Raw genomic sequence first — 21,764 nt, 5'->3', positions numbered from 1 at the left:
ACTTTGTATTGATATGTTTATGACGGACTATTTTCTTACGCGGATCACTTTTGTGTTAACACTATTCCCGTTTTCGGACGTCATCTGGCGCGAACTGATCCTGTTTATTGGAGAAAATACGTTCCCAAGTGCTGGGGAATGGGAAAATCCGTTTTCAAGTTCTTCTCACTGACAACTAATGATAATGAATTTATCATGCTACCGGTAGGTGGCATAAAGTAGTACATTGTATATAGGTGATAATTAACATTGCTTCCGTCATAAGATCATTGGCACTATGCTTTCACCCCCAGAGAAGTGTGTACAACAATGGCAGCTGGAAAACTTCCGATGTAAGAAACCAGGCCTACTTACACCAGTTCTTACCGAGTCAGCCTGACCTGAACCTGCGCAGTTCCCAAGTACAGGAGAAACTTGAGGTAGGTCGGGAAATAGTTGCGCGTGTTTACTTTCCCTACCCTGGTAAAGTGTCAAATAAAGTTGTACATGCATGTACACATTTAATTACCGTTTTGTCATTTTCTTTCGAGCATCGTGACATCAGGGTTATACCGTAAATGGATATTTTAGCAAGGCGAGATCACAGGGACCTGAGAAAATGGTTACATCTATATTTGGAACTAAGCTAAGGTGTTTAGAGTAAGTTTACATGTTTAAGGAGTTTTTAATTCAGTTTCGATAAAATGCCACCCCCAATATGATAATATACAAGAAGGGAGGAAAGCTCTGAATGTCGATAAATCGACCCCCCCCCCCAGCCCCCTAGCTCTCTTGCATCAAAAATCACATTTCTAGTTGATGTGAAAAATATATGCTTTGTACCGTTGGAAAGATAGATAAGGGTTTTTTTAACTTCTATCCGCGGTCATGATCTCCGTTTCCTCCAAACACACGCACCATCTCATAGTTTCAAAGTTTTTCCCTGCCATAGCGCCACTTTTTGCATTTTCATGAGGTGGACGTCAGCCAAGTGCCGGAACATGTCGTGTTGATTGGTTGATTATTTTAGGGAAAAATTGGCTGTGCTTCCAGCTGATCACACCAGGGTTTTCTGCACGTGGCTGACGTCAACCCCATGAATGTACAAAAGGTGGCTCTATGACTGAGAGAAATGTAATGATGTAATTAATGTTGATTTCATTCTTGTTTTGCTTCTTTTGTATTTGAAAATGGTCATTTATTATGTGCGTAGTTCGATCGGCTATATAGTACAATGTAGTTATTTTTACTGTCACTCATATATCATTATTGTGAACGCACGTACAATTATGCATACGGTATATACGGAGATAAGAAAACGTCGCGATATGTACAAAATGTAGACTCTATGAACTTGATGATATTTTTCGTTTTATCGAGCATATCAATTAACTTCATTAAAGGAAAAAAGGTTATTTAATACATTTTCCAGACTTTCTCAAAAATACATGTGTCATGTAAACTTTATTCTAAGATGGAATTAACTGTCCTCTTGGGACTCTTTCTACGGAACACGTATTATATCAATATTCTGATTATTGTAGGAGATCCTGAAGTTCTGGCTCACTAAAGGAGTGGACGGTTTTTACATACGAAACAGCGGCTTTATGTTTGAAGATTACGATCTCCGAAACGAAAAGAAGAGCAGCACGAACAACAGTTCAGACCCGGTATATGTCTAACTAATTACCTTGAACAGATATTCATAAGGATAGTGAAAACTGGTTGCAGGATATTAAATTGATAATTGTGATACATGTAGGATACAAAAAACAACACAAATATTTCCGTTGCTTCACTTTCATGTATTTGTAGTTAGAATTGGCGCACGTACATGTACTATTTCACAGGTTAGAAATACATGTACCCCTGCAAAACACAATTTGCCAATAGTTATTGTGGACTAGTGAATGAGTAAATACACAAGGTATTCTGTGTTAATATATCAAAGTACCGTGTTATTCAGCATTGCATAGGGAAAACAGTAATAAATTACATATAATTACATAGGCATCGTTGAACGTAGTCGGGAAATACTTAAGAGATCAAAAATTAAATGACAAGTGCGCCGCACCGACCTAACATACCCTTATATGCATGCCCTTTCACGTCGAAGCTCACATGCATGCATTTCTCATCTGGGCACATTTCTTTGCCAAATCGCCATCGAAAATCGTTATGTCGTAGGGTTAGTTGTATATGTGTGTTACTGTTTACAGGGCGTGACCTGTTGTCCGAGTGCTGTAGGGGACTTTCCTTTATGTTCGTCCTGTGTCTATATCCAGTTGTGCATACACCAAAAAGCAAGGGTTGGCCACAGGCACCAAATGTAACAGGAGCGGAAAATTATACAGCCATGCCGGGTTTCGAACCCGGGACCATCCGTTCTCTTGACGGACGCTCTAACCTATTGAGCTACCTGGTCCGACGATCCACCCGGTCCAGTTCCGCTACATAACCATGCAATAAGGACTTTTTTATTTGCCATTGTATTCATTGTGCTTTCAAACTTCCTTTTATTTTCAGACAGAATATTCTTACTACGACCATACAATGACATATGGACTATCGGAGGTTTACGACATGTTATCGCGATGGCGCACCCTGGTGGAGGAATTCAGCAACACTACTGAAAGGTACCGGACTAGCATCAATGTCAAACAGTCGTCAAAGTCACGATCAAAATATTGTTTAAAGCATGAAATTGTTTCATCCAATGCTTTTCTTGCAATCAATTTACAACATCCGGGTATCTCAACTTCGATTTCATTCTGATGAAATACACCCGTTGCAGCTATCTTTGTTTTTGAAAATACCATCTAACAATAATTATACACGATTCTATTTATTCAGAAATATAAAAGATATCAAAAAAATTAAGTCAGGAATATAAGAAAAACATAGAAGATACCATTATTCATTATTTGTACTTTGTATCCTCCTTCGTTTAGTACACTTGTTTAGAACAAATAGTAAACGTTTATGAAAAAACAAAGGTAGTAAGACGGAGAATTTTTCTTTGTAAATAATGTCATCTAATTTGTAGAACGAATGCTATATTTTTTTTATAATAGAGAACGTTGCGTATGCCTACAAATATATCATCTATACTGGATTTGATCTGACAAAAATAGTGATGCTTGGATATTGACGAAACTGCTGTTTGTCTTCAGAATACTAATGGCGGACGCCAGAGGAAACATGGATATGATAATGACGTATTACGGTCACTATGACAGAGATGGAGTCAACATAGCCTTGAATGAGGTTTTCCTCCCTGAACATGGCATATGTGGCGCCCCCTGTGTCCGGAAGTACATAACTGACTGGCTATCAAACCTTCCCAAACACCATTGGGCAAACTGGGTGGTAAGGGGATTAAATCTCATTATTGCTCTGATTTTGATTATATTTTCGCCATTTCCCGTTTTAATAATGATTAAGGTATTCCAGTTAGCGGGAGGTAAAGGTAACATTTGCAAATATTTTGTTCGTGTTAGATACAGCTATGCAATCGAGGTCAGCTGGTCTTTTTCAATTATTAAACAAATATTTCGTGGTTTCCTCCATATGTAGGTTACAAGGTCACCTTCATACTTAACCTTTCTGGTTTGCTTTGTTTAAGATTGGCGCAGACGACAGTGCTCGACTTGGATCCAGATTTAACGAGAGCTACATCCGGGCGTTTCTGATGACGGCAATGCTGGTTCCGGGTACGCCTATAATTTACTATGGTGACGAGATACTCATGACAGACATAAATGTCACCTCTGAATCCTGGACACGAGAACAGAGCATGCGTGGGCTTATGCAGTGGGAGAACAAAACAGATGGCGGATTTTGTTCTGCCAGATCATGCTCTTCGTCCCCCTGGTTACCAGCCGATGGCAAATTCAGGACTAACAATGTCAAGGTAATTATAAATATAGAAGTAGATTTCTGTTCATTAGTCAATATGATTTTGCGTGCGTTTCTCATTGTTGAATTCACGCCCTGGTTTCCACCTCCAATCATGGAGCCATTTTCATTCCTACCGAAGTACATGCATTATGTGCATTAGTTTGTCCAATACATTTAGACCATAAATCGATAAATCGGATCCAAAACTCAAATGATTGAGCTTGTCTTGTTATAAATAAAGCTGCTCATTTACTGTTAAAGGGACATCACGTGAAGAGCCATATTTTGTTAATGAATGTATGTGTTGTATGGACTTCCACTTATGTTACACTGTACCAGCTTGCTATCCACATATTCATAGTCCGGGCCAAATGTCCAGTTTGACCAGTTTGAATTGTTCGGGAAAGCCCTGTTATAAATAGCACCAATAACGTCACCTGACAGTTTTGAAACGAGACAGTAAACACAGGTGGTCTGACCGAGATGCAAAGTTTCCAAAGGGGCCCCCACAGAGGGGCCGTTAGGCAACTGCAACTTCCTACCGCTCTATGAAACCGATGAATAAGATTTCTAAGTCCGTGTTGAAACCTATAGAATCAGTAAGTATTCATCATCAGAAGTTATACTGATGATGAAGTAGCGGCACACGTTTTTACATCTTAGCACAGCCTCCTCCCGTCATACATTTACAATTAAATGTCAACAATGATAATAGGCATAAGCATGACGTAGATATTAATAGAATCTTAACCCGAGGGGGAGATAGGAGAATCTTAACCCGAGGGGGAGGATTCTTAAGTTGCCAAACACGAGACTTTGCCGAGTGTTTGGCAACTTAAGAATCTTTCCCCGAGGGTTGAGATTCCCCTATCTCACCCACAAGGGGGTGAATGATTATTTTTCTCTTACCCTGTTCTCCCAATGTAATGATAATGTTACATGCTAAATTCAGGGTTGACGTGACGTTGATGGATTGTTGACGTGACGTCATTGTATTGTTGAAGTGACGTCATGCCATTGTTATGAATAGGGGAATCTCCCCGTCTCAACCCTAGGGTGAGACTAATAGAATCTATCGCTACTGGTTGTGTAAGATAGAGAAATCTCAACCCGAGGACTAAGATTTTTTGTCCAGAACGAGGCTTGCCGAGTTCTGGACAAAAAATCTTAGTCCGAGGGTTGAGATTTCTCTATCTTACACAACCAGTAGCGATTGATTATTTTTCTCCCATATCTAACAGTATTTTAATGTGAAATAAAGGTAAACATGGACCCAAAACACATACAGGCAATTTGTTGATGGATTGTTGACGTGACGTCATTGTATTGTTGAAGTGACGTCATGCCGTTGTTATGAATAGGGGATCCCCCCGTCTCAACCCTAGGGCGGAGACAGATAAATCTAGCACCGGCAAAACGGGAGATAAATCTGTCAGGTGTGGGAGAAAAATCTGTCAGGTGTGGGAGAAATATAAATATATATTAAATTTGTTACCGGAACGTGACCGGTACAGATGGTACGGTGCTGAACACTTTCCGTCAACCATGGGACAAACCTTTATGTAAAAAGGAATATTCACGAGACGAATATTCCTTTTAAAATGTTTTCATAAAGTGTATGTGAATATATATCAGCCAAATCCGATCGTTATTTCCCATAAGGAGACTCACAGTCACTTGATATGTTTATGTAGTATTTGAAAAAAGAAGACAAACAAAATATACACTTCACCGTGATGTCCCTTTAATATGTATACTAACACTAACCTTTCGACGACATTTTCCAAAAAAAAAAGTTTTGTATTATGTTTTTGTTGCTGCCTATCTCGGTCATACAAGTATACGCTATGTCATGTCATTTCCCAGGTTCTAATGTAAGCACGAATTTGACGTAATACTTTTTTTGTTTTGTTGATTTTTTAGGATAAGAGCAAATTTGCGGGATCAATAATCAGTTACTTCAAAAACCTTACGTCATTACGACAAGAGAGAACGTTTTTGATTGGTGAATTCACGACAGCAATTACCGACGACAGCATCTTCTCGTTTGTTCGAGAGTTTGACGGATTAACTGGGTAAGTTGTTATTTGTTTTGTGTATTAAAACAAGACATACAAACGATAAATAAGTAGTAACGCACAATATATGGAATATAATACGAAAGGAAATATGAAACTTTTAAAAAATATGCAAGAATATGAATGAACTTTGCATTGCTATCAATAGCATCAAACAATGTATTTTATACGAAAACAAAACTTCTTTTATGCAATGTTGATGTTCTAGGTACCTTATCGCCATTAACTTCAGTCACGAGGAACAAACACGTGATTTCTACACGAGTCATGACAGTATTGAGAAAGCAGCAACCGTTGAGTTTACAACAGGAAATGACGTCAGCTACAACATGGAGGATAATGTTGACACGAGATCGATCACCCTTGGCGGTTTCCAGGGAGTGGTCGTTTCTTGGGACTACGTAGCTAAGGAATTGTAACGTGAAACTTAGAAACAGTTTTTCATTGGGACCCTGGCCCTGTACGAATATGGTTGCGCTGCTTGGCGTATTGCGTAAGCTATTTGGACGTTTTCCATATCACAGTACACTCATAAGGGAACATCTGCATTGTATTTTATCCAAGAATATTTGGAATTTTTACTGCAAAAGGAAAAAATCCTTTTATATCTTGTTTATTTAGTGCAAATGAATTCTATTCAAACTCTTAAATTATCCAATTAAATCAACTCCACTGGTACTCACTGAACCTGTTATTATTTGTTGAAAACACATGTATATCACAGTATCTCTTAATGTCAAATCACTAGCTAAACGTCATACGTATTGCTGACAATGTACTAACTATACCAACAACAAGACGAACATATATACAAAGGCACAGTAAAGGTATGTGTCAGGTTCTGTTTAGCTACTGTTGATTTAAGTTCTGACGTGCGATTATTTACGGGGGGAAAAGGTTACTAAAGAAAATGTCACTACTCTACCAGAGTTACAAGACAATCATTTTTTATCAGAGTATTACGAAGACAGACACTACTTTAAAAGATAACTAAGATGATCGCATCTTTACCAGAGGATTGAGGAGATTGACACGACTTTAAAAGATAATCTTATTATCAAAGAATTACGAAGTTAACACTTTGCTATAAAAGACTATTAAGATTGTCACTACTTAAGAAGATAATTTGTAATTATTGATAACCAAACAATTAAAAATATTCATAATTTATCAAAAATGATAGTATCTCATCACAAGCACGTGAGTAAAATCGGGAGACAGGACACTCTAGATGTATCGATTAGCGAGTGACGGGAAGATAATGCGACCAACAAAATACTGCATGATTTACTGTTTTGTCTATCTATGTACTACTACTTTATTTTTTTTATTTTTTTTTATTTTTTAAGTTTAAACAGGTTTCTTGACACTAATGGTCGATTGCGCAATGCTTTGAAACGGTTAGTGGTAATAAAGCAACTTCTCAAGCATTTCCTTACTGACAGTCAATGGTAATGCATGCATTATGCTGTTCGTAGGTTACAAGTAGATTGTAAAATAACTACTTATCAGATAATTAAGAAGATCCAAAGATATGTACTCACTCCTAGAGAACTAAAAAGATGATTACCCTCCATTGTACGACTTATGGAATCTAAATTTACACAATAGTTTATTCCGTAATGTGGATTATGCTTCACATTATAACGGATTGCATGGTCGTAATTACATAGTATTGCTATATCTGTTTGTAGCTTGTTTTGATCAAGAATAGAGTTTAGTAATAAGGCTGGTATTGGCAACATGTATAGTCCTTAAAACAGTCGTAAAACTGCAAGTGTCTAATACATGTTATTCGACATCCTACGTCACCCCTCCTGGCCAAACACTTTTGAGTTCCAAGATCATCCACGAAGTATCGAGAAGCATTATTCTATGTATAACTGCATGTTCGACTTAATATCACCTGGAATACTCATGCTAAACAAATGACAGGTTCATCTGATGGATTTATGGAATTTGTTTGTTAACCGAATATCAAGAACGTTAACAATGCAAACTATTTGACCATCGGTCAAACTGTTTGTTAAAACATTGTTGTTATTGTATGAACACTACATGTCCACACTGGATTATTGAATAATACAATATTGCCATATATACATGTATATTCATGAAGTGTATGAAATGACAATTATTGAGAACGGAAATACTTTGAATATCTAAAATGTTTTTTAATATCATATATGACAACTAAGAGCACAGTTAACAAGACTGAAGGTAAACAGTGCATATCATGCGTGATTGTTACCTGTACACTGTAGAAATTAGGTTTACACGCTCTACACATGTGATCTGCCCTGTCTTATATATAATCAGCCTGGGTAGCTTCACGACTAGCTGTGATACATCCAACGGAAATGCATGTCATCATTATGGATATTTGTCGAATATCCTTGCAGTTGTCTAGATAAAAGTCACTACAGGGATGCCTTTGACGTACGTGTATTAAGCTGGGATAGGAATATTAAGTGATATTAAGATAGGAATCTTCTTCACGGCTGTACCGATAGACTGGCTACCAGCCCCCAAGTTTTTATGAAGAATTTCTCGGCTGAATTTTACTACTAGCTTATCTCCCCCGAGTTAAGAACTTATGATCGTCAAGTGATCCACATTTTTAGAGTTTAAATTGTTTTCTTTATTATTTAATATTCTAGAGACGGTGGCCAGTCTACTGTACCGAGTGCAAATATGTTACTTTAAGTTTTCAGACAAAAACGACAATACCTTTACCGAAATGATTCGCCATAGGTGATAGGTTACATTGTCCTTGATATACGACAACGACATTGACAATTGTTTTATTCTCATAAACAATACAGTGAAGAGAATACATACATACAAATGGGTGCGACTACCCAACTTCTTCCATCCATTATTGTGTTAGTCATAAAATGGTGAGCCAACAATAGATTTCAAACACTGATATGAGACCCGGATAAAATACATTAAGAATTGTGGTATATGTTTGGTATGTATGATATCTCTACGTCCCTATGAAACTGAATTAGGTATATTTATGTATATGGCTTACGGTTCTCGTACCATATATGAACTAAAATACAAGGTACTTGTATTTGGAGCAAATATCAATATTTGTATCACAGAATGTAACTATAAATCTTTTACAGGTATATATACATGAGGATATTTGATGAGGTACACTTTTTTTGTCTTGAATGGTGATAAGTATCCATTTTTTACAACATTCACATCACTGGTGAGCACATTCTTTTCATAGATTGCTCAGCCGGGGCTTTGATCATTCTATCATCTGTAAATCAAGGACGGCTACCACCAGCCCCTCCCCTATATATACCAGGTAAATGATATACCAGTGAGAAGACACCACTGCTACGTTACACCTGTACTGGCGACGACATCCTTCAGCTACCTGTGTCACTTACCTGGCGGTCGGGATCTGTCATTTAAATAACGTTTTGTAAGCTTTTTGCAGGATATCTACACTTGTTGTCTTAGCTAGTGTATGTATTGTTTATACGCTAACACGTTAAAACATCATGACATATTGATTATACATGTTAGCACTTCAGACTCCTTTAAAAGTACCTAACCTGTACATGTGAAACACTTCGGAAACATGTCAAATAAAAATATTCGTACATAGATGTGAAGCTGATTAGATCCGTGGTTATGTAGACCAGGTATAACCAGGTAAACAGAACAGGTATACAGAGTCACACACTTGTACACACGGTTTATATTTATAGACCCCAAATTATTGTAGTTTGGACCAGCCTTGGGAAGCCATATTGAATTTAGAAGATTTAACATCGACATCGAAACAGGTAAGACATCATTGTCATTTGCTTATATATATTGTGGATTATTTCATGACTTACTGTTAGCTTTACACATTGTAAGACATATGTCGTTATGGAAAGCCTCGTGCTAGAAGAGAATACTTGTCAAGCGGCCGGGTCCCGCCCAAACTATCAGACTAGCAGCGTAGCGATTGCTAAACATGCACATTCGTCGATTTTTAATAGTTATTTTTGTTTATCCAAATACATTTGGATAAGGTAAGAAAAACTTAAATGAAGAGTTTTATATAACTTTCATGTGTTCTTCTATAAATATTTAAGTAATAAACTGTGACCAATTAAAATGGAATCATGCATATTATGTTTATCAACTGCAGTTTGTTTAGCTGTATAGTCATATCAGTTTGAACTGTAGACATATAAACAGGCTGATATATTGCTGACAATAACAACGAAGGACGCGCGTGGATTATGTTTAATGACTGCAGTCACGTGCAGAATTAATTAACTGTTATTTTGAATAGAATGCTGTTACTACTGATACATTTGTATAAACAATCAATCTTTTTAATATTTGAGATAATATACATTTTCAATAAATAGAACACTCAACAGCCACTATCACGCAGTCGGTAACGTTGAGCTTCCAATCGTGATGACGTCACAATAAGTTATTTTCTACTAGATTAGTTTCGTTAAATAGTTCAACGTACTTTTAACATACATTGTATCTACAAATTGGGATGGGAAAACAAGCGTAGAGTTTCCATACCTAGTTCCTATGGGGGAGCAGTTTTACGTTTTTTACGTACTTTAAACCGAGAAGATCTGCATTACTTTATGTCTTGGAGGCACAACTTTTATTCGTAGAACATGTATGTAAACGTTGGAATTGGCTTGGCTTGGCATGTTTGGTCTTAACTACATGTGCAAACGAACACTTTCATTGTGAAATCGTATGACAGTTAGTCATTCGTTGTGCATATGTTTTTTCCAGGAGATAAAGAAAAGATTTTGGACCGGATGTGATGTTTAACAATACCGGTGTGTACAGATTGTCATCCGCGCCGAACATGGAGTAAGTCTTTCAACACATATTTGGCTTACACGATGTATGTTTTTTAGGTTCCAACATTTTTCTATCTTATTAAGAATTAATTCCTTAGAGAGGATCAAGTCTGCACCAAAAGTATGTCTATCATTAATATTAGCAACACAACATTTGAAATAATGAACAGCACGTAGTGTTGAAGGCGTTTTTCACTAGAGTTGAAAATGATATTTTTTTCGGACATGAATGTTTTGGTGATATTCTGAATCTCTATTGAGAGTTAATGTAATTCGAGTCCGTTGATATGATAACCATAAGTATATAGTTTTCAGATTTCTACAGTATTTTGCTATTATGGAAAAGAGATGTAAATTTGAACGTTCTTTCATAATAACGTATTTAATATTTCACTATGAACAAATATACAGTATTATTCTTTTGGGAACATTAAGGATGAACCGTATTTTTGTTATTGTATAATTATAAACAAATCAATTAAGATGGAATTGATTAGGTACATGTTTACCAACTGATTGTCTGATGTACGCTATGGTTAATTTCCATACACACTGAATAAACCTAGATATATGTGTAAACCAATTAACCTAAAATGAAATTCCTGAGACGATATTTGCGGAGAGAAATAATTCGCCGGACTGAACCCCAATATAGAGTTAACATTATTCCGAAAAGAAATATGTGACTGTCTAACTTAGAACTAAAATGTAAATTTGAAACTTGGACTTACACTTGGTAAGAAAGTGTAGATAATACATACTTCAACAATCTATTCCAGGGCTACGGAGCTCGAGGTTGTTCCCGAGTTTTACAAGGAGGAGGAAAATAATCCCTTCTATGGCATGAACAAGAAGGAGTTGCTGGAGGTTTCCTCCCAACCCTGCTGGAGACGATTGCGAGCTGCTTTCATTGGTCTCGTCATTCTGGCATGGCTTGCACTCCTGGTAGCCGTGGTGGCACTTGTGCTTATGTACCCAAAATGCAAAGCGGCGGAAGAAAGAAGTTGGTGGCAGAATGACGTGGTGTACCGCATCTACGTCAGAAGTTTTCAAGATTCAGACGGAGACGGGATTGGTGATCTTACAGGTAAGTGATACGTTATTCAACACATTAAGATAAATCCTAGGTAAGATGACTAATTGATGTCCCCATTATTTGTTCTACATATCATTAAGTCTTTAAGTTTGGCAAAAATGGATCTTGCGAACCCATTTCATATTTGCAAGTTACATCTTTATGATCAAAATGACTCGTTTGTACACGAGTCTTTTTTTCTTTGAGGTCAAGATCAATTAAAGATAGTTGAATATTTGATCTTGGATGATTTATCTCACTATATCAATCATTTAGCCAGTGTATAATTATATATTTATATTAAAGAAAACATTTACGATACATTAGAGAAATGTGCATTGCCTCTTAATGACAATCTGACACAGGCGTGGAGCAGCAGCTGGACTACATCCAGGCCTTAGGGGCCAACACCATCTCCCTCAGTCCGGTATTTGAAACCGATGGTACAGATGACTTTGGTGTCACAGACAGTCTCCGTGTCCATCCTGATCTTGGGTCAATGTTAAACCTCACAGCCCTCATTACCAAGGTCAAGGACAAAGGTTTGTCACTTTGTGTATGTGTATTCCAACATGAACATCGCTAAGTAATATAATGTACAGCTAAGGTCAAGGGCAAATGTAGGTCGCATTGTGTATTCCAACCTGAACTCGCAGAGTGATATACTGCACAGCTAAGGTCAAGGGCAAATGTAGGTCACATTGTGTATTCCAAACTAAAATAAAAGATAAAGTGCATTTCTGTACAATGTAAGGTCACATATTTCATCTGTAACTGTCGCCAATGGACAACCTACAGGGATGCTAGTTAAAGTGTACCCTGAACGAAAATAGAAATGAATATATCATACCTCTATATGATTCCAAAACAAAAATGTCGAAAACCGCATTACCGTGATATACACTTGTAAAGTGTACGATTTTCACCTGTCCTTCTGCTTCTAATCAGCATAATCGTAACTCACGGTGAATGGGACTCTATTGACTGTGACGTCACAAGTTCAACGACCGTAGCAGTCCCACGGAAGGCAAGACCGAGAACGGAAATACAGCGTCAGATTGCGATTTGATATGAAATTTGAGAAATCAGATTATGTAGCGTAATATAGCTACACTGTAACTATTATTGTAAGTTAATTACCATTATAGTCACATGGGTGCTAGTTTGTGCCGTCTGCGCCACATGGGCATTAGTTTCCTTTTTTTTTCATCATAGGGTTGCTTACAAACATTTTTTCTGTCTTATAGGGATGCGAATCCTTTTGGACTTCATACCGAACCAAACAAGTAAAAACCACTCATGGTTCACAGCCAGTGCTGCTTCCAGTGCCCATACAAACGACTATCGTAACTACTACGTCTGGTCCGACTACACAAACAACTGGGTAAGGTGTTTCAATATACAACACGGTTTTATCTGTAAACGGGTAAGAACAAGGTTACTAAACAATTGGATTGCTTCTACAACAACACGATGGTGTATCTCTAAATGGGAACGAATCTAGTCACTAGTGTATCTCTAAAGGGGAACGAATCTAGTCACTAGTGTGTCTCTAAATGGGTGCGAATCTAGACTCGAGTGTATCACTAAATGGGTACGCATCTAGTCACTAGTGTATCTGGTGCGAATCTAGTCACTAGTGTATCTATAAATGGGTACGAATCTAGTCATTAGTGGATCTCTAAATGGGTACGAATCTAGTAATTAGTGTATCTCTAAATGAGTACGAATCTATTTACTAGTGTTTCTCTAAATGGGTACGAATCTCGTCACTAGTGTATCTCTAAATTTGAACGAATCTAGTCACTAGTGCATCTCTATATGGGTACAGATCTAGTCACTAGTGTATATCTAAATAGGAACGAATCTAGTCACTAGTGCATCTCTATATGGGTACAGATCTAGTCACTAGTGTATATCTAAATAGGAACGAATCTAGTCACTAGTGTACCTCTAAATGGGTACGAATCTACTCACTAGTGTATCATAAATGGGTACAGATCTAGTCACGAGTGTATCTCTAAATGGGAACTAATCTAGTCACTAGTGTATCACTAAATGGGTACGCATCTAGTCACTAGTGTATCTGGTGCGAATCTAGTCACTAGTGTATCCTCAAATGGGTTCGAATCTAGTCACTAGTGTATCAGTATATGGGTACGCATCTAGTCACTAGTGTATCTCTTAATGGGTACAGATCTAGTCACTAGTGTATATCTAAATAGGAACGAATCTAGTCACTAGTGTAGCTCTAAATGGGTACAGATCTAGTGACTAATGTATCTCTAAATGGGAACGAATCTAATCACTAGTGTATCTCTAAATGCGAACGAATCTAGTCACTAGTGCATCTCTATATGGGTACAGATCTAGTCACTAGTGTATCTAAAAATGGGAACGAATCTAGTCAATAGTGTATCTCTAAATGGGTACTAATCTAGTCACTAGTGTAACTCTAAATGGGAACGAATCTAGTCACTAGTGCATCTCTATATGGGTACAGATCTAGTCACTAGTGTATCTATAAATTGGCACGAATCTAGTCACTAGTGTATCTCTAAATGGGTACGAATCTAGTCATTAGTGTATCTCTAAATGAGTACGAATCTAGTCACTAGTGTATCTCTAAATTGGAACGAATCTAGTCACTAGTGTATCTCTAAATGGGTACGAATCTAGTCATTAGTGTATCTCTAAATGGGTACGAATCTAGTCACTAGTGTATCCTTAAATGGGTTCGAATCTAGTCACTAGTTTATATTTAAATGGGAACGAATCTAGTCACTAGTGTATCTCTAAATGGGTACAATCTAGTCACTAGTGTTTCTCTAAATGGGTACAATCTAGTCACTAGTGTTTCTCTAAATAAGTTCGAATCTAGTCACTAGTGTATCTCTATATGGGTTCGAATCTAGTCACTAGTGTTTCTCTAAATGGGAACGAATCTAGTGACTAGTGTATCTCAATATAGGTACAAATCTAGTCACTAGTGTATCTCTAAATGGGTACGAATCTCGTCACTAGTGTATCTCTAAATGGGTTCGACTCTCGTCACTAGTGTATCTCTAAATGGGTACGAATCTAGTCACTAGTGTATCACTAAATGGGAACGAATCTAGTTACTAGTGTATCTCTAAATGGGTACGAATCTAGTCACTAGTGTATCACTAAATGGGAACGAATCTAGTCACTAGTGTATCTCTAAATGGGCACGAATCAAGTTACTAGTGTATTTCTAAATGGGAACGAATCTAGTCACTAGTGTATCTCTAAATGAGTACGAATCTAGTTACTAGTGTATCTCTATATGGCTACGAATCCAGTCACTAGTGTATCTATATATGGGTACGAATCTAGTCACTGTTGTATCGTTAAACGGGCACGAATCTAGTCACTAGTGTATCTCTAAATGGGCACGAATCTAGTCACTAGTGTATCTTTATATGGGTACGAATCTAGTCACTATTGTATCTCTAAATGGGTACGAATCTACTCACTAGTGTATCAGTATATGGGTACGAATCTAGTCACTAGTGTATCTGCATATGGGTACGAATCTAGTCACTAGTGTATCTCCTTATGGGTACGAATCTAGTCACTAGTGTATCTCTATATGGCTACGAATCTAGTCACTAGTGTATCTCTTAATAGGCACGAATCTAGTCACTAGTGTATCTCTATATGGGTACGAATATAGTTACTAGTGTATCTCTAAATGGGCACGAATCTAGTCACTAGTGTATCTATAAATTGGCACGAATCTAGTCACTAGTGTATCTCTTAATAGGCACGAATCTAGTCACTAGTGTTTCTCTTAATAGGCACGAATCTAGTCACTAATGTTTCTCTAAATGGGTACGAATCTAGTCACTAGTGTATCTTTAAATTGGCACGAATCTAGTCACTAGTGTATCTCTAAATGGGTTTGAATCTAGTCACTAGTGTATCTCTAAATGAGTACGAATCTATTTACTAGTGTTTCTCTAAATGGGTACGAATCTAGTCACTAGTGTATCACTATATGGGTACGAATCTAGTCACAAGTGTATCTCTAAATGGGTTCGAATCTAGTCACTAGTGTATCTCCATATGGGTACGAATCTAGTCACTAGTGTATCTCTATATGGGTACGAATCTAGTCACTAGAGAACTCTGTACACTGTAGGTACTACAATTATAAACATGTTATCCAATCTTTACACTGGGTAGGTATTTCAACCTACGCCATGGTTTCATCTATAAACGAATACGAAATTAGTCACTAAACAGCTGGGTACATATTAACCACCATACTTCATCGGGGTATTATTATCATTATTATTTCAGAATAGGCTTCCTCAGGTCGGGGTCCAATAATTTATGAAACTTCCCTTTCAGAACACTTAATACTTTCGCGTAGTATTCCTGGTTTCATTTGTAAACAATGTCCATACTACTGAGTTACCTCGTTCACAAAACACATGTTACAGAAAAACTTATTTTCAATAACTGTATAAGTACATGTATTCTCGCTAGAACGTACATACAGCAAAGACATATTGCTGCGGTTTGGTAATGCTTGATTTATTTGAACATATATATATTAAACTGGAGAAATAAGGTCTTTTACTCTTCACATTATCACACCATATCCTTCAATAATATAATCTTTGACTACTGATTTCAAAAACATATATCAATTCGTAGGTCAAATAGCATATGTAAGAAAAAACGGAGCGCTTATCAGAAAATTAATGTATACTGTTATTTACCAGCGGACTGTGAGCGGAGATGTGGCGTGGACGTTCCATTTTGCTAGGAACGAAACTTACCTGCACCAGTTCTCAACCTCCCAGCCTGACCTCAACCTTCGGAGTGGGCGTGTCCAGGACGAGCTCAAGGTACTGACTTAAGTTAATAGTCAACAAGGTACTAACTTAAGTTAATGGTCAACAAGGTACTAACTTAAGTTAAAAGTCAACAAGGAACTAATTTCAGTTAATAGTCAACAGGGTACTAACTTAAGTAAATAGCCAACAATGTACTGACTTAAGTTAATAGTCAACAAGGTACTGACTTAAGTTAATAGTCAACAAGGTACTATCTTAAGTTAATAGTCAACAAGGTACTAACTTAAGTTAAAAGTCAACAAGGTACTAATTTCAGTTAATAGTCAACAGGGTACTAACTTAAGTAAATAGCCAACAATGTACTGACTTAAGTTAATAGTCAACAAGGTACTGATTTAAGTTAAAAGTCAACAAGGTACTGACTTAAGTTAATAGTCAACAAGGTACTGACTTAAGTTAATAGTCAACAAGGTACTGACTTAAGTTAAACGTCAACAAGGTACTAACTTAAGTTAATAGTCAACAAGATTTCCTGTATGCTACATGTTTCAAGAAATGCCCCAGATGGTCTACCTACCGTTTTACTTGTACGAATAAACTAAAAGTCACCGACGAAAAGATTAACCACAACTTTTGTAACATCTTCGGGTATTAGGACGTGGGGAGTAACTTCTGTAATGCGAAATCGTCATTTTCGTTATTAGAGGTTAACTCTAGTTTCAGCAATTATAATATAAGTAAAACCAATAAACGATATGTCGTACGAAATGGTATAATGGGTATGTAGACAATTATACACGTCAAAAATATAAATTATCTGTGATTTGATTCAGACTGTTCTAGAGTTCTGGCTGAGGAAGGGCGTGGACGGGTTTTACGTTCGGAACAGCGCCTACTTATTTGAGGATTACGATCTGCGGAACGAAGGGTCTAACGGAGGAGGAAGCACGGTATGTTACATTTTACCAATAGGATACAACAACGAAATAAGGTATTGATCAATATAATTTATGTACATACATTACGTTTCTTCGTGTATTCTAAACAATTATGTGTCATTTAATTTGTAAGCATGTCGATTTGTTATTGATACACTGTAATAGGTTTCATAGCACTACAATTTTGTATTTAATTTTTAACACACCTATAATTATTACACCATAAGCATATAGTATGGCATATTTTGTTATGTCCACTAGCAATATTATACACTTTTTTGTAAAAATTACACTTTACAGTTTAACACTTTATGCAATAGGTAAGGAATTTGATTTTTGATATCTTATATCACTGGAAAAACTTGTTCTAATGCCAAAATGTATTCAGCACATTTATTAGAATAACCCCATCAGTATCACAACAGCCGATACCGGAAGAAGATTTGCTAGATTATTTGGCTTTGTCTTTAGCCCAGAAACATAATGAAATATTGCTTCAATAGTACATACTAAAAGAATAGGTTATGTTGGTGCTTTGTAAGGTTTACGAGACAACACATCCATGACCCACTTCATGTTTCTACTTGTTGGTTTACAGAATGATTACGAGAATCTTGTCCACAACTACACTTTAGCACTACCAGGAGTGTTCGACATGCTATCAAGGTGGCGGGCTGTGGTTAGCTCTAACGATAGGTCAGTGCGATGTCCAGATTCCGGCCAGTGTAACATTACGAATGTACAATTATGTTGTACTTCTATTTGTTCTATACGAGTATGCTATCGAATGTTTTGACTCCGATCATCCGGCCGGTCACTTCCTGGACTATTACTTCTAGTCAAGATTTTCAAGTTATCAACCCTTTTCCATCGATCTCTAAAACCACAAGGACTATTGGAATCACTGAGTCCAGAAATGTGAGCTATAGCGAATATTCAAGCTCGCTTTCATCGGTAAAAACTGATACGATAATATTTGAGAATATTTTTTTTTGAAGACTAGAATACCTTAACTACACTGTTGTTAGTAAATAATCCACAAAATTACTGTTCGGTAATCTCAGGCAAGACATATAATACTGTACCTTCCTGTGTTAGCATTCTTTAAAACATTCATTTGTAATACATTTGGATGTGCTTTAATTGTCCTTACAGTATATTGATAGCGGATATGCCATCCAGTGACGTCACAACAACCATGGCGTACTATGGTCACTCGGGACAGGATGGTGTTCACCTCTCTCTCAACCGATACTTCTTTGACAAAGCAGGAAGCTGCAACGGAGCATGCGTCAAGACCTACGTTGATTCGTGGATGTCCAACTTATCTGAAGGGCGATGGGCTAGTTGGATGGTATGCACGATCGATTTTATCTTGTACTTCTCACAAATTGAATGACTTGAATATTTATTCGAACCTACATTGATGGGTATGAGCATGTTTATACGAAAACAATATACGCTGAATTTATATTGATTTGACGCTGATGTACAAAAGCTAAGGCTTCTGTAAGTCATTTTGAATCTGGTAGTTGATTTCCGGCTGTGTTACATTGCAGTCGGAGATTAACTTGGCTCGGTGTTTACTCCAGTGTTATTGAGTATAACTTTAGTGAGTTAAACTTGGAGCTTAAAGCCGTGTATTCTGGCAGTGAGGTTCATGTGTCAAGTACCCAATTGTTAAAACGAAGCTTTGTGATAGATAGGCCTGACTTAGTTTTAACAATTTTCTGAGTGCCCTAGAATATTCTGCTCTGTGCTTGGTTGAAAGCACCGATGCTAATCTGAAAACCTGAAACAGGTCAGCACTTCCTTGCCTATTTTCGATACCATTTAAACCAAGTGATATGTATTGTATGCTTAAAAAACGGCCGGCATAAAAACAGAAACGTATAAATCGGGCATCTTACAATAATGTATAACTTATTGAAATACATAATTTGAAATGCATTTCCCAGTTGCGTGTGATGTCAGTTAATCATGTAGTAGAAAACTACGTTTTACCAAAGAGATGCATACATGTATATATGTCGCCCATCGGTACCTTATTGTAAATCTGTGTGATCTTTTCTCAGGCTGGTGATGAAAATGTCGACAGATTCGCGTCTCGATTCAACAGCAGTTACATCCGTGCATACTACATGTTGACCATGCTTCTTCCGGGTACCCCCATCCTCTATTATGGAGACGAAATCTTACTCAAAAACAACCCTGGCATTGCTAATTCCGGTAACAACAGGACCATGCGCGGTCTCATGCAGTGGAGAAACGCGACTGATGGTGGCTTTTGTTCCGCGTCGACATGTTCGACTCCATGGATATCACCCAACGCAGATGCATCCACCAATAATGTTCAGGTACTGTCTAAGCATGTGTCCAACACCCATTTTACGACGTTAACAGAACAAAGTTAGGAGTGTAAAAGTGTTCAACTTATCATGGGTTTTTAATCTCTTTGGTTTGCACAAATTCGGTCAGGCCATGGAAACTTCTTATAAGCATTACTCTAAAGTGTCAAACAAATAAATGCTTATATACCTTGTTACACATTGTCAGTACTAGGTATACATTTTAAATAACGCATACCACCAGCGAAGCGACAAACTTCACACGTGTAGGAACATCAATCCCTGGTGTAGATACTAGAGGAAAACAGAGAAACACACGTTAAAGAACTTATTAGGAAATAGCTGATTTTACTGTAATATATTTCAGAGCCAGGACGCCAACGCCGATTCTATGCTTCAGTACATTCGTAGCCTGACCAAACTGCGGCAGCAGACTTCCTTCAGAGTCGGAACTTATCATCCAGCGCTTGTAGACGACAATATCTTCTCATACGTCAGAGAGTTCAATGGGGAGATGGGGTGAGCATACGTTTCCTTATGGGTAAGGATGGGGGAACTTAACTGTTTGTGATGAGAAGGGTTAGCAGTGATTTTATGGAAGCGAAGGAGTGATGATTGAGTTTGATAGGGGAAAGGCTTGAGCTTTATGTTCGGCGAGGAAGAGTGAGTATTGAGTTCAACAGGGAGAAGGAATAAGCATTATGTTTCAGCTTGAGAAAAGGGATGGGATCATAACTCGACGAGAGGACTTTTATTAAGTTACAATAACTTGTTGTCCAATCCATTTGTATATTTGTACAATAAAATATGTTTAAACTTAAAAAAAAACCCACTAACTCAATGAAGGGAAAGGAGAAATTGAGAATTGTTCAATAGGGAGAAGGAAAGAGCATAAATATCATAAGAAGGGGTGGCAGATATTCCAGTGAGAAGTAGTTAGAGCTGCGTTCAATGAGGAGAAGACGATTTCCATTACTGTATTGAATAATGGGTTATTGATAAACTATTCAAGCTATTTGTATAGCTATAACTGGTGTTGAACAGATATTGAACCAAATTGCCTCTTCTAATCTTATTCCAATCCTCTTTCTTCCCGTACGTATTTCAGGTATTTGGTTGCCATCAATTTCGGCACTACTAGCCAGACGCGCAGTTACTATGGATACGCCAGTGTTGAGAAGGACGCCGAGGTAGCTATGACATCAGGACCGGATGTGGGTCTGGAAGTAGAATCCGAAGTGACAACGGATTCAATCACGCTTGGCCCGAAGCAAGGAGTCGTGTTGTCATGGGACTTTGTAGCGAAGGAGGAGTTGTAACATGTGTGACGTAACAAAACGCAGGGAAACCATTGACTGAACAGAGTCATTCTGTAATGAAGTCATGATATTTAGTAAACGAAAAACACATTTACCTTAAAATGAATTTAAGTATTTAGCTGAACAGTAGAATTGCTTAATTTTTATCCTTACGCATATAACTAAAAAAGTGAAAACAAATTCAAAATAAACGACATGATTTCTTATATTAATGTTTGTTATTTATATGACCCAGAACCGATTGATCAGCCGGACGCATCAATACAGATGTAGAATCAAAGTATACATACTTATGTACTTCATGATAAGAATAGTGCGTGTCTGTATTGACTTCAACATTTTTGGCAATTCATGAAATCTCTTACCTCGGCTGTACCTTAATAAACAATATACATGTTTTTATTGAGTCACGCTCGCGATATGTCACAAAAACAGAAAGATC

At 37.3% G+C, this 21,764-nt stretch overlaps 2 protein-coding genes across 3 annotated transcripts in view; both read left to right on the top strand.

Annotated features, from left to right (window-relative positions):
- LOC110459658 (neutral and basic amino acid transport protein rBAT-like) overlaps window positions 1-6,634 on the top strand; it is a 39,723-nt gene extending 33,089 nt beyond the window's left edge. For both annotated transcript variants that reach the window (XM_021512014.1, XM_021512015.1), the window contains 7 exons: window positions 294-419; window positions 1,524-1,649; window positions 2,506-2,615; window positions 3,153-3,348; window positions 3,605-3,892; window positions 5,803-5,954; window positions 6,166-6,634. In XM_021512014.1, the coding sequence (XP_021367689.1) occupies window positions 294-419; window positions 1,524-1,649; window positions 2,506-2,615; window positions 3,153-3,348; window positions 3,605-3,892; window positions 5,803-5,954; window positions 6,166-6,376 (1,209 nt within the window). In that variant the 3' untranslated portion in view covers window positions 6,377-6,634. The remainder of the gene's footprint in view (window positions 1-293; window positions 420-1,523; window positions 1,650-2,505; window positions 2,616-3,152; window positions 3,349-3,604; window positions 3,893-5,802; window positions 5,955-6,165) is intronic.
- A 2,985-nt stretch (window positions 6,635-9,619) lies between these two features.
- LOC110459648 (neutral and basic amino acid transport protein rBAT-like) lies at window positions 9,620-21,528 on the top strand. Its single transcript, XM_021511995.1, has 12 exons — window positions 9,620-9,769; window positions 10,743-10,823; window positions 11,593-11,900; window positions 12,254-12,430; window positions 13,136-13,272; window positions 16,643-16,768; window positions 17,551-17,667; window positions 18,254-18,351; window positions 18,811-19,009; window positions 19,731-20,012; window positions 20,371-20,522; window positions 21,112-21,528. The coding sequence occupies exons 2-12, from the start codon at window positions 10,774-10,776 to the stop codon at window positions 21,320-21,322; spliced, it is 1,857 nt and encodes a 618-aa protein (XP_021367670.1). The 5' UTR covers window positions 9,620-9,769; window positions 10,743-10,773; the 3' UTR covers window positions 21,323-21,528.
- The last annotated feature ends 236 nt before the right edge of the window (window positions 21,529-21,764 follow it).

This window comes from Mizuhopecten yessoensis, unplaced genomic scaffold (genome assembly GCF_002113885.1).
Source record: "Mizuhopecten yessoensis strain PY_sf001 unplaced genomic scaffold, ASM211388v2 scaffold10175, whole genome shotgun sequence".
Classification (NCBI taxonomy): domain Eukaryota; kingdom Metazoa; phylum Mollusca; class Bivalvia; order Pectinida; family Pectinidae; genus Mizuhopecten; species Mizuhopecten yessoensis.
This window is presented reverse-complemented; position numbering and strand designations above follow the sequence as displayed.